The sequence below is a fragment of the Convolutriloba macropyga genome, unplaced genomic scaffold (assembly GCF_964194025.1).
Source record: "Convolutriloba macropyga unplaced genomic scaffold, txConMacr16.3 SCAFFOLD_2799, whole genome shotgun sequence".
NCBI classification, from domain to species: domain Eukaryota; kingdom Metazoa; phylum Xenacoelomorpha; order Acoela; family Convolutidae; genus Convolutriloba; species Convolutriloba macropyga.
This window is the reverse complement of record NW_027453527.1, coordinates 14,187-30,844: the sequence shown is the minus strand read 5'-3', so window position 1 is coordinate 30,844 and position 16,658 is coordinate 14,187. Positions and strand designations below refer to the sequence as shown.

General features: G+C 33.5%; 1 protein-coding gene across 1 annotated transcript in view; it reads right to left on the bottom strand.

Moving 5' to 3' along the window:
• Positions 1-550: 550 nt before the first annotated feature.
• LOC142358351 (uncharacterized) overlaps positions 551-16,658 on the bottom strand; it is a gene marked incomplete at its 3' end in the record, with an annotated part of 30,166 nt that continues 14,058 nt past the window's right edge. Inside the window, exons 2-4 of the mRNA XM_075409763.1 lie at positions 8,261-8,468; positions 4,772-4,966; positions 551-707 (exon numbers count right to left, since the gene is read on the bottom strand). Coding sequence (XP_075265878.1) covers positions 551-707; positions 4,772-4,966; positions 8,261-8,468 — 560 coding nt within the window. The remainder of the gene's footprint in view (positions 708-4,771; positions 4,967-8,260; positions 8,469-16,658) is intronic.

Below are 16,658 nucleotides of genomic sequence, written 5' to 3'. Positions count from 1 at the left end.
TTCATTTTGGGCTAATACATAATAAATATACCTTTCAATCTGTAAATTGCTTCAGGTTGAGAAGAATTGGACTTCAATGTGCAACTTCAATTCAAATTGGACGTCAGTCAATTAATCATGAAGATGGAAGTTCACGGCAAAGGAAGTTTACAGAATGTGGGAGTCTAGTATCGTTTTATTCTTTCAAGTAGATGTAGAGTTCAAATTATGTTTGATTCGCCTGTGTTTCAATGCCCCCAGTTCAATTATACATTATTGGACCGTTCTGACTTGGTCTGTTCTCCATCCATGTGGAGTGATTTTTCTAGATCCCTCCCCCACTTCATGTTCCTCACCTCACTCCCCCACACCGCCTTTGTTACCTTGTTACACCCGTAACCCATGGCCCTTGACCATTCCCCCCTCTGTACCGCAAACCAGTTTGCCCCCCAGTTTGCTCCCCCCAAACCCAGTGCACTCGACCGTAAAGAATCCAATTTGTTCCAGGTGATGAAGACCTATTTCGGATCACTCACAGTCATCACAGTCAGCTTTGATACTGTCAATCTACCTCCCTCATCCGCCCTCCTTCGTTCATCTCTGTGGCGGATCGAACAGAGGTCGACCTCCGGCTGTTTGGTCCCCTCAAACGACTCCCAGACGTTTCAGAACTGGTCGCGATGATGGCAAAACCCTTGGCGACGTCAAAGTAGATGCCTAACTGCGACCTTTATCAAAGCATTGAAACAAACATTTAAACTCGAAAAAATGAATTTGTACCTTCAATTGTTTTAAATCCAGAAAATAGTTTTATCTAATATGATATCTAATATAGTTTTGTCGGACTATTGTTTTACATATTAAGTTCAGAACTATTCTAGAAATGGTCGCGGGGTAATATAAGTATTCAATGGCTTTCAATCCGCTTTGAATCCATCAACATACTCAAATAAAGCAGACGGGTTCCAGTTCTGGTAAACAACTCATTCTGCCAATTGTAAGTTCAGCCTAAAATTCTACTCAATTCTGCGCATTGTAAATTCAGCCTATAAAATTCATGATGTGCAGAATATCTGAATTGTAAAATAACAGCATGTTCAGAATTTCGGCAGTGTAAACGATAAAAATATCATGATAAACAGTGTATATTATGCCATGATCAGATAACTGGGCAGTGTAAATACCAGAATTGAGATAGCATGATTCAGTACTGTGTTATTATGACACACAGGTCCGGGAAACAATTCTTAGGTTAGCAGATAATTTCTCACTTTGCTTATTCGCAAGCCTTCTTACATTTTTTAATCAAATTAATATCAGGACAGCTCTTGCGCAGATTTCACAACGAATTGTACAAAACTTTTTTCTAATGAAAACCATAGAAACTTGCCTATTGGCTTTTAATGAGGAAGCATAGAAAAGAAAAAATATAAAAATTCAACTCAACGCATCAATAATTTTTTTTACCTCGGTGGGCTTCAATGGCTTCCTACACTATGTTTAAAGTAGAATGGAAAGTTTTTTTGCTTGTTCTTTTTTTCTCTTTTTTTCTCTCTATGTTGTTTATTATCTTTTCCAAAAAAGGTTCATTAAAATGTTCAGAGAAAAGCTGAACATTAAGTTTGCGGGCACCGATGAGAACGTTCAGTACTGGTAAATTCCCCTAAAAAGTACTGGTACATTCCCCTGGTACATTCCCCAGTACTGGTACATTCCCCTAAACATTCCCCTAATATGAACAAACTTTCATCTGAAAGCCATGTATCATCTATCACATATCAATCAGGGCTCAATTAGCAGTATCTTCGGGGTCCACCACATAACCGTGAAAGACAAATTACGAATCAACGGCCGAACTGTAAAACTATTGAGGAGAGATTAAGCATAAATCTAACAACAGACCAAATAACATTTTGTTTTCGTTAAAAAAAACTTGATTTCAAGTGAGCTCAAACTAATTCCGGTTAAAATTCTGATGAGTAGGTTTTTCTTATTTATAGGCAACTTTGAAATAGAAAAATCAGCGAACAATTATGTTTCCAATTTGTGAAGTCTTTTTCCTCAAACTTGAATAGCTGTTTTCATTTTTAAGTAATAACTTTGGAAGATCGCTGTTGAAAACTTGTATTAATTTCATTTGCGAAAATTGTTCCATAAAGCTGACAATGATTAAAAGTGTAGACTGTCTTAGATGATAATTTTATGAGCCGATCTTTCAAACTGAATAAAGTATGTTTTCTTTCATTTTACGCCAATAGTTCCTATTGTTCAGTTCTAATGTTGTATTCAAAAATCAGTTCAAATTTTAATTTGCTGGTTTGAGTGCATGCAAACAAATTTCTCAAGCTGAAGCCTTTATTTCTATATCTCACCAGTTTAGACGAAACCACTATGAGCCTAATTAGGTGAGGACGAGTTTATTGCTACTAAACCCTCCGGACACCTGCTTTTATAGAAAGAAACGTCGCAAGTCCAGAGAACAGGGGCGTTGGTTCAAATTAGTTAGTACGGGGCGTTGGTTTGCAATGAACTTTAAAATTTGTGCGTACCACAGCACATTTTAAAATTAATTTCCGCGCAGGATCAGCACGTTTTTTGCGTAATTCTTAATTTTTGGAGAATGCCGCGACCAGTTTCTAAAGCTTTCATATATATAATTGTTTAACGGCTGGCAGGAGATGCACGCCAGGGTTGACCACCATAAACCTTTCTTGGCAACCATATCCAAGCCATATATGGAGTTTATGGTAACTTGGCAACCATATAGCTGACCATGCAAAAATATGAACATTGCTCGAAACGCTCTTAAAACACCCATACATTGCACTCGGAGCGGAAAAAAAACTCTTCAAGATACTTGAAAAAAATTCAAGTTCATGGTGTCTTGGGAACCATATCCAAGACCATGCACATTTATGGTGCCATGTAAGTTTCCATGTATGGTAACTTGGCAACCATATAGCTGAACATGCAAAAATATCAACATTGCTCAAAAAGCTCTTAACACAACCATACATTGCACTCTGAGTGGAAAAAAGTCTTCAAAACACTTGAAAAAAAATCAAGTTCATGGTGTCTTGGGAACCATATCCAAGGCCATACACATTTATGGTGCCATGTAAGACCATAAAAGTCAAAGTCAAAAAATACAGATAAAATTACGGGGAACAGGTAAATTAACATCTTCCAACTACATTAAGCCTTCCAAGAAAGAAATTAGGTTAGTTTTTTATTTTTTTCCATTTCTTGGCAACCATATCCAAGACCATAAATATTCATGGTCTTGCTCATGGTTGCCAAGAAAACCATGACGTCACAAATTTCTTAAGGAGTTCTAAAAAGCATGAAAAAATTTAACTGTCTGTACGAGGCCACTTGTCTCTCGAAAAAGTCATTTTTGGCGTTTTGTTATTATGATTTTTGATATGATTGACTAGAACTGCATTAAAAAATAATTTTAAAAAAAGAGATTTTTTGTCATTTTTTTCATTTGATTTTTGCCTCAAAGTTGCTATATATTAGCACAGTCTGCCACTCTTGTATAGTACTTTTTTGCCAAGAGGACCTTGTATGATATTTCAATGGCTGCTGAGACATCCATGATGGGTGTTTCATGGTTGCCTAGAACACCATGAAAAAACCTCGTTTTTTACCCCAATTGGTAAAAAAAAGTTGAAAACGTACCTGTTGACATTTCAGGAGGCCTCTGGGGTTTCGTCCTTATATCCGCAACTTATTTTTGGCGACTTTAGTTCCGTCATTATTTCCGGCAACTTTCGGCTATTTTCGCCAAGTTTTGGCAACTTTTGCCGACTTTCGGCTAGTTTCAGCAACCTCGCCAACTTTTGGCAACTTTTGCCGACTTTTTTAACTTTCGGCTCTTTTCGACAATTTTCGGTGACATTTGGAAACTTTCGGCGAGTCTTGCCGACTTTCGGTAACTTTTACAGCAAGAGTTCAAAAACCTAGTTTGAGGGGTCGATTTATCGCTCAATATAGCAAAAATAATTTAAAAGTAAATTTTTTGTTATTTTCACTACTTTTGTCTCCCTTCAACGCTTTCTAGTTTCACTTGCATCATTTTTTACCAGTTGGGGTAAAAAACGAGTTCTGTTCAGTATATTCTTGTGTTCTTGGAAGCCATGGAAAACCCATCATGGACTTCCTGGCAACCATGCCGAGATCATACATGAAACCCGGATGCCTACTCAAGTGTCAACAGGTACGTTTTCAGGCAGTTTTTACCAGTTGTAGTAAAAATGAGTTTTGTTCATGGTGTTCTTGGGAACCATGAAAAACCCATCATGGATTTCTTGGCAACCATTGAAATACCATAAATGGTTTTCTTGGCAACCATGGCAAGATCATGCAGGAACTTTTTTCATGGCCTCCATGGTACCCTTCCCAAGAAAGGTCAACCCGGGCGTGAACCAATCAAAGATGTGAAGCAAATTGTACGTATGCAACTGGATTTACAATATTTGGATATTTTCCGTTTGTCCCCCCTCCCACAGCACGTTAAAAATGAAAAAGATCCCATTTTTGCCCAAAGCAAGCGAATCGTTTAACATATTGAATATCACTCTGAAAATGTATTTTACAACCAAAATTTTTAGACCACTAACAAAATCAGTTGATATTTGAGATACAGATATCAAGTTTGATATCCACTACAACATCGATAAACTGTTCATCACCTCGTCACATTTTTAATGTCAATGCAAACTGCCAAAGCCAAGCCAGTTTATTGCCAGCTTTTACTTGATGCTGAGACAAAAATTCTCTTAGTGACCTATAAGTTATTTGTCTGCCAGCGAAATTCTCCCGAAGTGTCAAATACTCCATCCTGATCCCCTCGAGATCAAGTTCGCGCGCCAGACTCCTATCCCAGTTGCAATTGAACTTGATATAGTTTTTGATTACATTAAACTGCTGAATCGGGGTTAGCAACTTGTCATCCTTCCTGCAGTCTCTCAACCGGCACTGACTAAATGATAAAAAAAAAATAATGCCCGGACGGAATTTCACAACAGTTATAAAAGAAAACATTATACGAAAAGCAACAAAGGCCTCATAGGCAAATTGATGGCATCTTTCTCGACAATAAATTCTATTTTACTCATTTTCAGAGGTGAGGAATCAATTTTTTGTGCGCATGTCATCAGCGCAGTGGATAAGAAACAAAGTAGAAGCTTACAAGGTTCCTAATCTTTTGATAATGGAAATATCTTGACAAACCGTTTTTTTTTTACAAAAACCGTAAAATCCAACGGTCGGAGATCCAAAATCGTTGCTCCGAATAGACAATTAGGTTTGAAAAAACGTTCCTGGGGAACTTGGGGAAATGAACTTGTGTAGAAAAAGTAAGCAGACTGATAAATATGGCTAGTTTTGTCACTAATTATACTTAGATTAATTTTTTTTTGCTGAAGGGAGTCATCGAACCATGCTGGCAGATAACTGAATTAATCAATTCCTGGAAAATTATCTTATGAATGGCACTGACCAAAAAACAGGGGTCACTGTATCGGTGTAAAACAAATCAGACTGCTATTGTAGAGTCTGAAGACGAATTGTCGAAACCGTAATACGAAGGGCTACGGCAGTTTCTATCTAAAACACGTCTACTCTGCGTTGTAGGAGCTGCGGGAGCAACTTTTTGGAGAACTAATGTAGAGGCCGAAGGTTTTGGCAACACTAATCGCATTGTAAATCGGCCTGTTCAGTGCTATGCTAATTTCGCAGCGCTATGAAGTTCGGAATTTTTGAAATACGGCCTTGCATCGCGCGTGAGATGTTTCAGCGTGAAGAGGAGTATCCGCTACCGAGCTGTCGCCAACGGTGTTTTATTATCTTATCGCCCTTTATTTTGCGAGTAAATTGTTTTATATGGCTTTGAATGTGTCCGTCAATAAGTTTTTCCTATGTGCGAGGCCCACGTTGATCTGCTTGAAATTTTAGCGTTTCGGCCTTGCTTGTAAGATGCCAAATTTGGCAATAGCACTGTTCATCGCCGTCACGATTGCCTTGTCCGGTTCTTTTATGGTAGACGTAGTAGGGCTCGCTTTGATAAAATTGGAACCTGGGGATAGTACTTCGTAGAGTCCCTCGAGGTTCTTTTTAGAGTTTCCCTTGACCTGAAATGCTTTCTCTGTCAGGGGAGTTGGTCGGCAAGTTCCAGAGCGAAGAAGTTTATGCTCCCCGTCTCTGCTTTGTTTTTCACGTTCATTTGCAACCGTCGTTACCCGGGTCATACCCATCTCAACATCAATATCAATCCTGTATCCGTTGATCCGTTTGTCATCTGGTAGATGCGATTTTCAATTTTGCATGGCTCATTGAAACAAAAACTTTCGCGATTGTTTTTCAGCAGAAGCCTAATTTTTTTTAAACAAAAATTTTATCTTTTGATTGTCAAAATGATTCAGTCTTAATGCTTGTTTTTTTTTTCAAATAATTTTATTTATTGGCATCTCTAAAAGTGAACTTGTCGGTAGTTGTAGTTGGTATATGTCTAATGTTTACTTATTAACCAATCAAAGTAAGTTATGTGAAATGTCGTTTTGCTTCCGCATGTGCTGGAACAGCTACGAATCAATGGTAAACAGCCCTGCACCAAGACGTTCCGAGGTGAAAAGATAACTGCAAACTTTCAGAAAGTGTACATTAAATTGGGCATGCTGAGATTTATGAACGGTTATGTATTTGCAAATGATTGGCCAATAAAATATTATACAGCATTTCAGTTGTTTCATTTCACAAGATGATAAAATATCAATTGTATAACAACATGTTTTTCCCTCTATTATGAGTTATTCAAAATAGTTTAAAATGGGGTTCGGTGCACTAACCACAAATATACATTTTTGAATAAAAGATGTGCATGTTTTTTTTTAGTCAACTAAAAAAAATTTCTGAAAAGACTTTCTTCCGACGCCTCTTTTGACAAATAGCTGTGCAAATTTGAGTGAAGTGCAAATACTACCCAGGTTCAGACCTCGACCTATGAAGAGACCATGTCGGAATCAAACAGCCCATGCAAACACTCTAACTGGACCTAATAGTTCATCCAGACTTCGGCTCGACCCAAAATTCTGATGCTGCATTTTAGCTTGACCCAAATATGATGCTCGATTATTAGTCGACCTTAAATGCTCTCGCTGGAACCAAAAATTTTACATTCACTCTCAAAATTGGGAAGTGCTAATAATGTATTCAACAGGTTTGATCGTTCGAATTTTTCTATGTTTCCAATATTTTATTAAAAAACTGTGTTTTATAACTATAATAAAAAAGGGAATTTTAGATTCAATTGAACTAAGTTATAACACATTAAACTCATTGCCGATGGAAAGTCAGGTGTTAGAGCGTTGTTCTCTAGTTGATTTCAGCGGAACAAATTCGCAATATAGGTCACTCTCGAAAATTGATTTATTTTAAGAATTCAATATTTTTTAAGATTTTTTGGCAGAGTTCCACCTGTTTTTCGGAGATCGATTGCCTGTTGCAACGCTAGTTTGGAGTTGCTGGTAGATGTTACTTATCTACAAAAAGAATTATTAAATGTTTAACTATTAATAATCCCATAACCGTTACTAATCCCACAAAAATGCAATCCTCGTCTCAAGAAAAGACCATGCTCGAACTATTAAAAGACCATTGTTGACCCTAGTTTGTTATGGAAGGACCTTATTTGGACCCATAAAAAGACTTTACCTTGACTTTTACTAGGAGCTGTGGACCGTGTATTTATAGTCATGTTGGACCACCATACTAGAATTTTTAAGTTTTTTCATAACTCGAGGTCTAAACCTGGGTTTGGCGGATCAAAAATTTTTTTGGGTGCGACTAAGCAGCTACCCATTTAAGAGAACGGTCTCAATTGTTTTCATAATTCGACTTGTGAGCTTCTTTATCATTAATTTTGCTTAAACGTACTAAATTAAATTTTTAATTACTCTAAAAACATCTAATCTACAGCTTAACGACGTTTACAAGCAAATTTGCAAAGAATTTTTTTAATTAGTAGCATCGGTTTTTGTCGGAAACTTCCGGTAACACTGCTCAGTTATTTGGTATCTTTTCAAGAAAATTTTCCTCACTGTTATTGAATTATGTGCTATCTCAACTACCTCTTCTGTTCCATCACATATTGTTTGCTTGTATTCGCCGAAAGTAACCAGCCTTTACTGAAAGTAATCGAATTTTTTCTCCAATATCTGTTGCAATGAATAACAAAACATTGCAGAACATGAGTACTTTTTAAGTATCAGTTTCTTACCCCAGGTGACAAGTCCATAATAAAAATGTGTATCTGTTATCGGCGAAGAAAACTCTTGAGTGAATTTCTCCTGTACAGTCTTGAACTTCAGAGCACGAGGATACATATGGAATGACGTGACTTCTGAACAGTCTGTGGTTTACAGAGATGTGTGGAAAGCCACATTTTCTGACCGATTCCTTTGCCGAATTTCCCAGGTTCGTTTTTCCTGCACGCAAACAACAATGTTGATGTACCGGACTGAAAATTGGCATCTGCGGGCCGAAAAATTATTGAGTCAGAAAAACGTATATTAAAACAAAAAATAGTGTAAAATATGATAAGTTGGCCAATTTCTAAATAAAGCCCTTCCACGTACGAAGATATAAGCATGGAAACTGTCTGGCTGCGACCTCAGTGAGACTCTATACATATCACACAGAAAAATCTGATTTGGTATCCATATATGGTATTCACAAAAAATATTCATTAAAGTTTCTTATATGGTATTCTTGTAAGGTATGCAAAAAACCGGCATCTACATTTTTGCTTTATATCGACACATACATCGCTTATGTAGCAGTTTCAGTTTTGCGCTCTACAAACCAATTATGGTACCTTGATGTTCTAATATGGTGTCTTTGTGCTTCTAATATGCTTGCCACATCTCGAGTTGATCAAACTTAATTATTATAAAAATTACCATATACTGAACCCTATTTACCATAGAAAAGTCCATATTTGGCACATTGTAGCAATACGAAATCCATTTATGTTGTTGCTATTGTTAGTAAGGCACCAAATATAGTACTTTTATGGTACCTAAATTTACCTTAGTAGTGGATAAAACAAGGAAACCAACCACCAGAAAAATTTGACCCTTTCTCCTAACGCTAATCGCGCATGTCGAATCGGGTCAAATTTTACTGCTTGTTGGTTTCCTTGTTTTATCCACTACTACATATTCACTCTAAGTCTAACAATAATTTATGAAATGGCTTAATTCTAGAAAATAATAATAAGCTCGTTTGCAAATTCACCACTTTTTCGTTTTTTCACACTTTTACGTTAAATCTTTCAGCGTATTCCTCAAATCTATCTTTGGTAGGTGTATATCTATATCTATGTAAATAAATACATAATCTACACTTATAATTTTTAAATCTAAATCTGCTGATGTGTTGATTTTCATTACAAATAATACAAGTTATATATAGACTAGGATCATTATAATGATTATTCATATGATTAATATAATCTCTTCTCTTAAAGTAACCCTTACAGATATAACATTCAAATAAACTATCTAAACATTTATCACAACATTTTCTCTATGATTCATCTTTACAACCACCACATTTTACTGATGTAGACATTTTTAATTTGTATGGTTTCAAAAATGAATTTTTTGTCTATAAAAATAAAGATGTCTAAAGTAGAAAACGTAAACTTTTGTTATATTTGTGATTTGGCCTTTGAAACAAGGAAACAATTTGTGATGAACACTTAAACAGGGAGAGAAAGGAGTTGGAGTATGAAGTGGAAGATGAAATCTTGGAGAATGTGTATAATCAAGATGAAGATGATTATATTCTCAAACCTAAAGATAATACTAAGAATCTTGTTAAATCTAAAACTGAAACTAAAGCTAAAACTAAAACTGATAGTGAAACATCGGTGAATTTGCAAAACAACTCCGTTGAACCGCTTCGCCGATGGTCAAAGACCCATGGTGATAATAATATCTACACCAGAATTAAGTATGAGTGTAAAGAATGTCATGAAGAATTTAGGAATAAAATAGCGCTAACTACTCATTCATATAGTCATAATCGCAAGTATCTAGAAAAAACAGAATACTTTGATATAAACTCTAGCCAGAACATGAGAGGATTTTATATTACTGATAAAGCTGGAAATTACATTGAAGACATAGACGAAGCCATTAATAACTCTTTAGAAGAAATTAAAAACTGTTAACAGTATAAAAAAAGTTAAGAGTTTCAAATATAAGATCACAGCTGGGTGTGAATACAAAAAGAGAAACCAAAGAAGAAGTTAAAACTACTAAAATATTTTTCAACACTGACTATATTATTAATAACGCAATATATGAAAATGGAGACTTCACTCAATGGTTAACCTTTGAAAAAAAAATATATGAGGGTTATGGCTAAGACTTTGAGTTTCTCGGATTAAGAAGTATTCAGATAAATATTGAACCAACTAAATCATCTATTGGTAGTTATATAGATTTACCCCCCGAAAACTGTAAATCAATATTGAATATACGCAATTCCAAATATAACTGCTTGCAACTGGCTATTACTGCTTGGCTATATCCTGCTATCGAACCGCAGTGGTTTTGTCAATAATGCAACACGCGAGAGTAAATATGTAAATAATCTAATTGAAGCACGACAACGGGATGAAGATGATTTCGGCTATATATTAAGAATACAAAAATTGTACAATATTAATATTTGGGTATACACATCTTGTGGTGGGGGCAAAGTAGAATTGTTTAAACCAGTGGATGACTTTGATAACGATAGAAAAGATGTCAGAATATTGGTTTGGGGAGACGGTACTACAGAACAATGTGCTCTAATTAAAAACATAGAAACCTTGTTAGAACGACCAAATAAAAATAACATAAATATTATTATTATTGTGATATTTGTACATATTGGTTTGATTCACAAATTAAATACAACAAACATGAATTCAGCCACTCTTTCAAACCCGAGGTTGTTTGTCCTGAGAAGAAGAAAATTTCTTTTATAAATAAACACAAAAGTCAGAATACAAAAAATATTATAACTTCTAATATAGAATGTTGTGTCACCAACGTCTCAACCTCAACTCGCAAATATGTAACAGCTGAACACATACCAATAAGTGTGGGTTACATCTGGCAGTGTAATTTCAATTACTATTTCGGTCTTGATCGTATCAAAAGATTTGCTATTGATCTATTAGAAATAGAAACTGAGAATAACTTCAAGCGCAACAAACAAATGATATTTAATGAAGAAGATAAATTGTAACATGAAACCAATAACACTTGTCATATCTGCAGTAAAACATGTATTAATAAAGTAAGAGGTCATTGTCATGAAACTAGTAAATATAGAGGACCAGCATGTAGAATATGTAATCTGAGGTACAAACAACAAAACTTCATTCCCATAATATTCCATAATGGCTCTGGTTATGATTTCAATCTACTATATAGTGAACTCTTTAAACAGAATAATGATAAAAGAAAAGTAGATGACATACCACTAGCTGCTGGTAAGTCTAAGATGTTTAGCATTGGTTGTCTTAAATTCTTAGATAGTTATAACTTCTTAGCTATGCCTCCAGATAAAATGGCAAAGATATACGGGTGTAAAACTAAAACATTATATCCATATGAATAATTTGGTTTGGATTCGTATGATGAAGTTATAGGTAATCTAAAAATAGAAAACTTCAAATCCTCTCTCTCGAATAAATTACCAAACAAGAAGAAGTCGATAACTTTAATAAAGACAACAGTCATAAAATTGGTAAAGATCTAACTATAGAGTATTTACAAAATGATGTGGAAAAATTAGACTACTGCATGAAAGATTATGTTCAACTAAGTATGAAAGAATTCAAGCTCAATCCCCTACACTATGTAAGTCTCCCAGGCTATAGTTTTGATTGATGTTTAATGTCAAGCGGTGTTACTTTAGATACATTACAAGACAAACAAATGCTAGATAATTTCGTTGAGGCAAAGAGAGGGGGCATATGCGGTATAATGGGAGATAGGACAGTCAACAATGGTGAAACAGGGTTGAAGTCCCATAACAGAAATATCAGGTACATTGATGCAAACAAACTATACGGCTATGCAATGATGCAAAAGCTACACTATAAGGACTTCCGGTTTACTACTACATCTCTAGATTATATATTAAATACTCCAGATGATAGTGATTACGGTTACTATATAGTTTGTGATATTGATTATACTAATAGTTGTAAAGATAGAATAGAGCAACTAGCATTAATGCCCGATAAGAGAAAGAGAAATGATAATGAATTGGGATACCGAGAAAGAGAGAAAGGCAAAACAAAAACAGAGAAATTAATCTTAGACCAAAACAACAAAACAGAATACATGGTTCATTATAGGATGTAAAAGTTCTATATTAAAATGGGTGTAAAAGGAGATTATATACAAAACAATACTAATAAAAGAGCAACAACTAAAACTGAAGCAGAAAAGGATGTAAGGAAATTAATGAACAATTCACTATATGGAAGAATGTGCATGAAACCCCTACACTTCCTTCAAAGTAAGTTCTTACATGATGAGTAAAAGATAATGAAAAGTATAACTAAACCAACATTTAAGAATATAACTAGATATAAAGATTATAGCCAATTTGAATATATAAAGAAAAAAATAGAATATGATTCTCCAGTATATGTTGGTGTTACTATCTTAGAATTAAGTAAATTACGCATGTATGATGTATTCTATAATATTCTTCAACCATCTCTCAAAGATCTACAACTCCATTATATGGATACTGATAGTTTTGTATTGAGTTTTAGCGAGGGTAATGTCGACAATGAACACATACACTTATCCAATCTCGAACCTCCAATTAAAACTAATAGTAAAGTCCCTGGTAAATTCAAGCATGAAATGGGAAGTAGAACAATAGAAGAGTTTGTGGCACTAACACCAAAGACATATAGCTTTAATGATTACCCCAATAAAACTAAAGAGAAATGAATAAAGAATTGCAACAATGCTAGACATGATGAATATTATATTGCACTAGTGTATAACACAGAGAGAACTGTAGATGAATGCAGAATACAAAAAGTTGGTGATAACATGACAACAACAAAAACAAGTAAGATTAGTCTAAACAAATTTGATGATAAAAGATTTTATGTTAATAACATTAAAAGCTATCCTCATAATGAGAATCTATATCTATTCAAAAGAGATCTGGTAAATAAAATCTGCGAAGCGGGTTCCCCGATTAAGAATGCGTCAGTGAAACTGCTTCGCAAATCATTAGATAGAGACAAAGACCTACTCTATAAATAATATTAAAGAGCTAACCAATAATGATGATAGAAAGTTAATCCTTGCTGCAATTACCCTATATAATGATTTATTATAATTATAAAAAAATGACTAAACTAGAAACATTCACAAAAGTAAATAATCTAGCAAAACAAAAATGAAGAAATAGATTAGAAGAAAAATTCAGACAACAAGAATATTATGGTGACATGGAAGATTTATTTGATCCTTTAACTAAAACTTTAAATACAAACAATGAAGCATGGCAGACTCTTCAAAACCAAACAGTAGAAGCATTAGCAAATAACACAAATGTTTTAGACAAAATAACACAAAAGCTTTAGACCCCCAACAACAAAGCAACTCTCTTGATGATCGAGCTGTAACATTAAAAGATTATAGAGGTAAAAAATTTACTGTAGACAATGTTATGATTGCTATTTTGATAGAAATGGGTAAACAAAGAAATAAAAAATTCGAATTAATATCAGTTGATTCAAATTCAAACAAATTTAAAATAAAGGGTGTAGATGTATCCCTAGTCCCTGATGGTATAAAAATGAAGGTAAAGTCTGTGATTTTTCCAAGATTTTGCTTTATTTATTATTAATAAAGATGTAATCAAAAGAGATATAAAAGGTGATGAAAACAAAATACAACAATTTCTAAGGGATATCGGTTATAAACAAAGAGGACATACTAAAAGTAATGGATCGAAAGTTATAAGAAGAATGCTTGCTAATATCGGCGAAGCCACTTCTCATGTTATATCAATACCAACCTCCAGTGAAGACGAAATATATCGTCGTGATACTAGTGATTATGAACAAGGGATAGTAGTAGTAGTAGTAGTAGAAGAAGAAGAAGAAGAAGAAGAAGAAGAAGAAGAAACTGATTATGAGACTGATAAACAAATAGAAGCTAGTGGTCTTAGCAAAGCCGACCCAAATAACTTACTAGAAAGATTAGAATTATTAATACTGGAAACAAAAGCTGGTCATGATGGATTATATGATGAAATGCTATATATATCTGAGCAACTATTATCTATGAATATTATTAATCAAGATAATTTTGTTTTTAACTATGGTAAATAAATAATGATGGAAAAACAACAAAAACAACAACAACAACAACAACAACAACAGCTATCAGCTAAAGAAGTATTCCGTCCTCACATAACAAAGTTTAGAAGAGAAAGAATAACACCATTATATAAAGATGAAACATGGTCAGCTGATTTAATTGATAAGTTATCTCTAAGTAAATACAATAATAATTATAAGTTTGTATTAACAGTTATAGATATATTCACAAAATATGCATGGGCTATTCCATTAAAGAATAAATCTGGTTTATCTATAACTATTGGTTTTAAAATAATATTAAGTGAAAATCCACAGGGTGGCTCTGGAATTCGAAAAGTTATGGGTAGATAGAGGTAGTGAGTTTTACAATAAAACATTTAAATCTTTACTTAAAGAATATGAAACAAAACTATATTCTACTCATAGTGATTTAAAGGCTGTGTTTATAGAGAGATTTAATAGAACATTATTACATATAATTAATAAACCAATGTTCTTCGATGGTGATGGTAATTGGGTAAATATACTAAATGATGCAGTCATAACATATAACAATAACATTCATTCATTCATTCAACAATTAATATGACACCAGTTGATGCTTCTAATAATCCTGATAAAGGTTAATACTATGTTAAATCTAACAAAGCAACACCAAAATTTAAAGTTGGTGATTAGGTTAGAAATGCAGATAAACGTAATATCTTTTCTAAATGTTACACCTTTAATTGGAATAGAGAACTATTTAAAGTTAATGAAGTTTTGAACAACCACTAACATATAAGATAGAAGATATTAATGTTGAGATAATAGAAGGTAAATATTACGAACAGGAATTATTGAAATCCGAGTTTGACTTTGAATCCAATAATAAAACTCTAGAATCATTAAATATAGTTCTTTCTGTAAACAATTACAAAGATGACAAGAAATAGATTTAACCAAGCAAATAGGTCCACTGGGCGCTGGTATCATCAATCAGCAAACAACTTAACACTAAATAAGGCTCGTGGGTTATTCCTAGAAGATAATGATAATATTGATATGAAGGATACCTATAAAATTACAAATGTACATCCTCTGATAGATGAGAAAGATGCTGTTAATAAAAAGTATTGTGATAACAACTTATTATCTTCTAATAATAAAATAGACATTTTAAGTAAAAACATAACTGAGCTACGAAAAGGTGAATTTGATAAAGTCACAACTAAAACATTACAACTAAATGAAACACAAGTTAATGATGAACTAATTAATGAGTTTATTGAATCAGCAAATGAAGTCACAAATACTGTTAAATTTTGTAATAAAGTTGCTGCTGATACTATCTCTAAATGTGATCAATTAAAGTAAGAATTTGATAATAATAAGTTTATGCAAAATATTACTAACATACATTAAGATGATATGTTTACTAACGGTCTAAGAGAAATGAAAGAATACAAGGAATCTCTTTACAAAGTACTTTACAAAGTACGTTAGTTGATAATAAAGAGAAAGCAAGACTTCAGATGCATTATGGTTTAAACAAGGAGACCTAATGAAAAAAATAGAAAGAATTTTTACTAATGAAAATAAGCAATGCTATGACGGAGTCCATGACCAATCCAACAGCCCCGAGTGAGAGATTACTATATCCAGATTTGTCATCAGTATCAGAACGATTAATAAACGAAAAGATTCAAGCTAATAATAAATTTAACAACAATATTAACATTATAAAAGATGTTAGAAATTATTATGAAACTGAAACTAATAACTATAATAAGAAGTTAAGTAGATTTAAAAATTATATTAACGTAGCTGAGATAACAGAAATACTATTATCATCATTAGCAACGGCAACAACAACGTCAGTTGCATTAACAGGTATAGGATTACCTTATTCTACACCAACAGCTTTTGCTACAGCAACTGTTTGTGGTTCATTATCAAAAACAATTAATACTATAATATGAAATAAAATTATAAAGTATTCACAGATGTATATTTTAAGAAACAGTTTAGCGACAAGTTTAATAAACTATATACTAAATCAATATATGATGATAAAATGGATAATGATGAATATAATGAATTAGTCAAGATATATGAAGAATATAAGAAGAATCGGCGAAGCCGCTTAAAAAAAAAGTTAAGTGTTTTTTTAGATTAAAGCTATTAGTGCTTAGTAATAACAATGTTTTTAGTATTAATTATATTAGTATTAATATTTATCGTTAAGATTTAAGCTTTAATTGAAACT